Source organism: Onychomys torridus, chromosome 14 (genome assembly GCF_903995425.1).
Source record: "Onychomys torridus chromosome 14, mOncTor1.1, whole genome shotgun sequence".
Classification (NCBI taxonomy): Eukaryota; Metazoa; Chordata; class Mammalia; order Rodentia; family Cricetidae; genus Onychomys; species Onychomys torridus.
In genome coordinates, this window is record NC_050456.1 from 24,838,972 (window position 1) to 24,843,587 (window position 4,616).

Sequence of the window (4,616 nt, forward strand, 5' to 3'; positions counted from 1 at the left end):
TACAGGCGTTCGCCACCATTGCCCGGCTCTGTGCTTTATTCCTTTATTTTATTTTATTTTATTTATTTATTTTATTTTATTTTATTTATTTATTTTTCGAGACAGGGTTTCTCTGTGTAGCTTTGTGCCTGTCCTGGAACTCGCTTTGGAGACCAGGCTGGCCTCGAACTCACAGAGATCCTCCTGGCTCTGCCTCCCGAGTTCTGGGATTAAAGGTGTGCGCCACCAGGGCGTGGCTAGGTGTTTTATTTTTAATTGAAAATAATCTCCCAGATCTTCTCCTAGCCCCACCCATAAAACTCTGTGTCCTCTTTCTTTAGAAAACAAACAGGCAGGTTGGTTTGGCGTCTGTTGGTTCGCTGCGGTGGCGGCAGAGCAGCGGGCCAGGGCAAGGAGGACTGGGACCAGAGGAGGCAGGTGTGGCGGCAGCGGCGGCAGCAGAGGGGCAGCGAGTGGGGCGAAGATGGAGGACGTGCTCAGCATCCTGCGACAGTACAACATCCAGAAGAAGGAGATCGTGATCAGGGGAGACGAAGTGATCTTCGGGGAGTTCTCCTGGCCCAAGACCGTGAAGACCAACTATGTCATGTGGGGCACTGGAAAGGCAGGCCAACCCAAACACTACTACACATTGGATTCTCTCTTATTTCTACTCAATAACGTCCACCTTTCTCATCCAGTTTATGTCCGACGTGCAGTTACCGAAAATATTCTTGTAGTTAGAAGACCTGACCGAAAAGATCTACTTGGATATCTCAATGGGGAAGCATCAACATCAGCAAGCATAGATAGGAGCGCTCCCCTGCAAATAGGTCTTCAGCGGTCCACTCAAGTCAAAAGAGCTGCAGATGAAGTTTTAGTAGAAGCAAAGAAAGCACGGATTGAGGATGAAGAGTGTGTGCGTCTTGATAAAGAGAGATTGGCAGCTCTTTTGGAAGGCCATAAAGAAGGGATTGTGCAGACTGAACAGATTAGGTCTTTGTCTGAAGCCATGTCAGTGGAAAAAATTGCTGCAATCAAAGCCAAAATTATGGCTAAGAAAAGATCGACTATCAAGACTGATCTGGAAGATGCTCTAACTGCCCTTAAACCGAGGAGTTTTGTGGATGCTGAGGTCAATGTAACCAGAGATATTGTCAGCAGAGAAAGAGTGTGGAGAACAAGAACCACCATCTTACAGAGCACAGGAGAGATTTTTTCCAAGAATATTTTTGCAATTCTTGAGTCTGTAAAAGCCAGAGAAGGGCATGCCCCTGAACAGCGGCCTGCTCCAAATACAGCTCCTGTGGATCCCACATTGCGTATGAAGCAACCTATCCCAGCTGCCTACAATAGATACGACCAGGAAAGATTCAAAGGCATAGAAGAAACGACAGGCTTTAAGATCGATACTATGGGCACATACCATGGCATGACACTGAAATCTGTAACGGAAGGTGCATCTGCCCGTAAGACTGAAACTCCTGCAGCCCAGCCTGTACCTAGACCAGTTTCTCAAGCAAGACCGCCCCCAAACCAGAAGAAAGGATCACGAACACCCATTATTATCATCCCTGCAGTTACCACTTCTTTAATAACCATGCTTAATGCAAAAGACCTTCTACAGGACCTAAAGTTTGTCCCATCAGATGAAAAGAGGAGACAAGGTTGTCAACGAGAAAATGAAACACTAATACAGAGAAGAAAAGACCAGATGCAACCAGGGGGCACAGCCATTAGTGTCACAGTCCCTTATAAAGTAGTAGACCAGTCCCGGAAACTGACGCCTCAAGACTGGGATCGGGTTGTAGCTGTTTTCGTTCAAGGTCCTGCTTGGCAGTTTAAAGGTTGGCCATGGCTTCAACCCGACGGGTCACCAGTTGACATATTCACTAAAATTAAAGCCTTCCATCTCAAGTATGATGAAGTTCGTCTGGATCCAAATGTTCAGAAATGGGATGTAACAGTGCTAGAACTCAGCTATCACAAGCGTCATTCGGATAGACCAGTTTTCTTACGTTTCTGGGAAGTACTGGATAGATACATGGTAAAGCATAAATCCCACTTGAGATTCTGAATCACGTGATTCCTCCGTTTCTGAAAACTTGGTTTAAGAAGCATGGATATAGCTTGATCTACAGACCGAAACCCAAGCTTTATGAATTCATCAAGAACTTGCAAATGAAGAAGGCCACAGGGCAGTCTTTTATTAGACCTTGTTCGATGCTGTGTGCTTCAAAGGGGCATTGCCTGCCATCCATACAAGCAAACTTTTTTGGCTTACAACTATTTTTTAAAGATTAGCTTTCTTGTCTATAATGGACATTGTATATTTTGATAAATGCTTTTTCTCTACTGGTTAAATTAGCATGACTTAAAAATCTGTTTCTTTAGAAATAAATACAGTTTATAAATGTGTGTTTGGGATTGTGTATTATTTTAGGAACTGTTGATAAGAGTATCTTGGAAGTTATAAATTGCCATATACTGAAATGTAGAAAGCATTTTTTTTAATGAATAAATTTTGTGAACTACAAACAAACAAAAACAAACAAACAGGCAAATGGAAAATCCAAACAATATAAAAGAAAACAAAAATTAAAAGTACAAGAAACACATATGTACACATAAAACGAAAACACAAAATTGGAAACCATAACAAACAAAAACCAATAAGACTGGGAGGTGGGGGTTGGGGGGGTGAGGAAGCCCAAACAAAGCAATATAAGACGGAAAAATGTACAAAACTACCATTGAGTTTGTTTGTGTTGGCTATCTATTTCTGGGCATGGGACCTATTAGGTGCAGTTTGTATACCCACTGAGACTTCTGCCTTAGTTAGGTTTTTTATTGCTGTGAAGAGACACCATGACCAAGTCAACTCTTATAAAGGAAAACATTTATTTGTGATGGCTGGCTTACAGTCCCTTATCATCATGGTGGTACATTGCTGGTATGCAGGCAGACATGGGGCTGGTGATCTAATCTTGCAGGAAACAGGAAGTCTTCTAAAACACTGGGCGGTATGGAGCATATATGAGACCTCAAAGCCAGTCTCCTCCAACACTTCCTCCAACAAGACCACACCTACTCTACAAAGCCACACCTCCCAATAGTTCCACCCCCTTTGGGGATCATTTTCTTTCAAATCACCACAGACTTTGTTAGAATAAGCTAATTGTCTTAGTTAATGTTCTGTTCCAATGAACAGTCACCATGACCATGGCAACTCTTATAAAGGAAAGCATTTAATTGGTGCTTGCTTACAGTTTTAGAGGTTCAGTCTGTTGTAATAATGGAGGGGATCATGGCACATGTAGGCAGACATTCTGCTGGAGAAGTAGCTAAGAATTCTACACAGGCAACAGGAAGAGAGAGCCATGGGATATGACTGGCTTGGGCTTTTGAAGTGGTTTGAACCTGCGAAGCCTCTGTGCTTCCACAATCTCTGTGGGTTTATATGTGTGTCATATGAAGTGTTGTGTGTAGAGGCCTTGTTGTCTTGGTGTATTCATCCCTTCTGGCTCTTACGATCTTTCTGCCTCCTTTTCCTCATACTTCCCTGAGCCCTAAGGGGAGTGGTTGATGAAGATATCCCCGTTAAGACTGAGTGTTCCAAAGCTTCCCTCTCTCTCCACATTGTCTGGCTCTGGGTCTCTGAATTAGTTCCCATCTTCTGCAGGATGAAGCTTCTCTGATGATGGCTGAGCAAGACATTGACCAATGGTCATAGCAGAATATCATTAGGAGTCATTTTGTTTTGGTGGTCCTTTAGTAGGACGATAATATTTGCTTTTTTTTCCTGGGCATATCTCGTCTCAAGTTCTTGACCACCAAAGCAGTGTCAGGTATGGGCTCTACCTTGTGACATTGGCCTTACATCCAATCGGATTGTGGCTCGTTACTCCTATAACATTTGTACCGCTATTGCACCAATGTCTCATACAGGCAGGTCACTGGTACAGACTGCAGTGTTTATAGTTGGGTTGGTAGTTACCTTTTTTCTGTTGGTGTGCAAATTACCTTCCAGTACCACAGGTACTAGTCAGTAGGGGTAAAGGCTCTAGCTAGGCACCAGCTCAACTTCTCATTGTTCAAGGAGATGTGTAAGTGTTGTCTTCAGCAATAGGGACTTAGCATCAGTTTGTGGAGAGCAGCCATCATCCTTGGCAATAGACTGAGTTATATGGGGGTTCCCATGGGGTCCCTTGGGCCAACAGCTTGATTAGATTTAATCCATTTTTGGCACTGGAAGTTTCACTTGGTGAAAGATGTCTAGTTGGAGCATTCTTAACTTGATGACTCCGTTTATATTTCTTTAATATATATATGTATATATTTTAAGAAGCTCCTACAGTAGTAGGTTTCCATATGACCCCTCAAAGTGCCCACAGTGTTAGTTGTCCCATGTGTTCCCTCCCTCTTCCTGTTTAATCCTCTCATTCCAGCTTCAGCCCTTGTCTCCCCATTACTATGTATTCTATTTCCCCTTCCTTGGGAGATCCTCCCTTCACATCTAGCCCCTTACCCTGTATGTAAACTTTATATGAATTATAGCGTGCCTATCAAAAACTTAAAAGCTAATGTACATATGTAATACATACAAAACACACATACATACATAAAAAAATGTGTCA

At 42.9% G+C, this 4,616-nt stretch overlaps 1 protein-coding gene across 1 annotated transcript; it reads left to right on the top strand.

The window, feature by feature from the left end:
* Window positions 1-463: 463 nt before the first annotated feature.
* On the top strand, window positions 464-2,084 carry LOC118595756 (parafibromin-like). Its single transcript, XM_036206530.1, has one exon. It carries the CDS (start codon window positions 464-466, stop codon window positions 2,054-2,056), a length of 1,593 nt encoding a protein of 530 aa, XP_036062423.1. The 3' UTR covers window positions 2,057-2,084.
* Window positions 2,085-4,616: the final 2,532 nt, after the last annotated feature.

Excerpts from the sequence above, each read along its gene's own strand:
- LOC118595756 (XM_036206530.1), top strand. The coding sequence starts at position 464 with ATGGAGGACGTGCTCAGCATCCTGCGACAGTACAACATCCAGAAGAAG.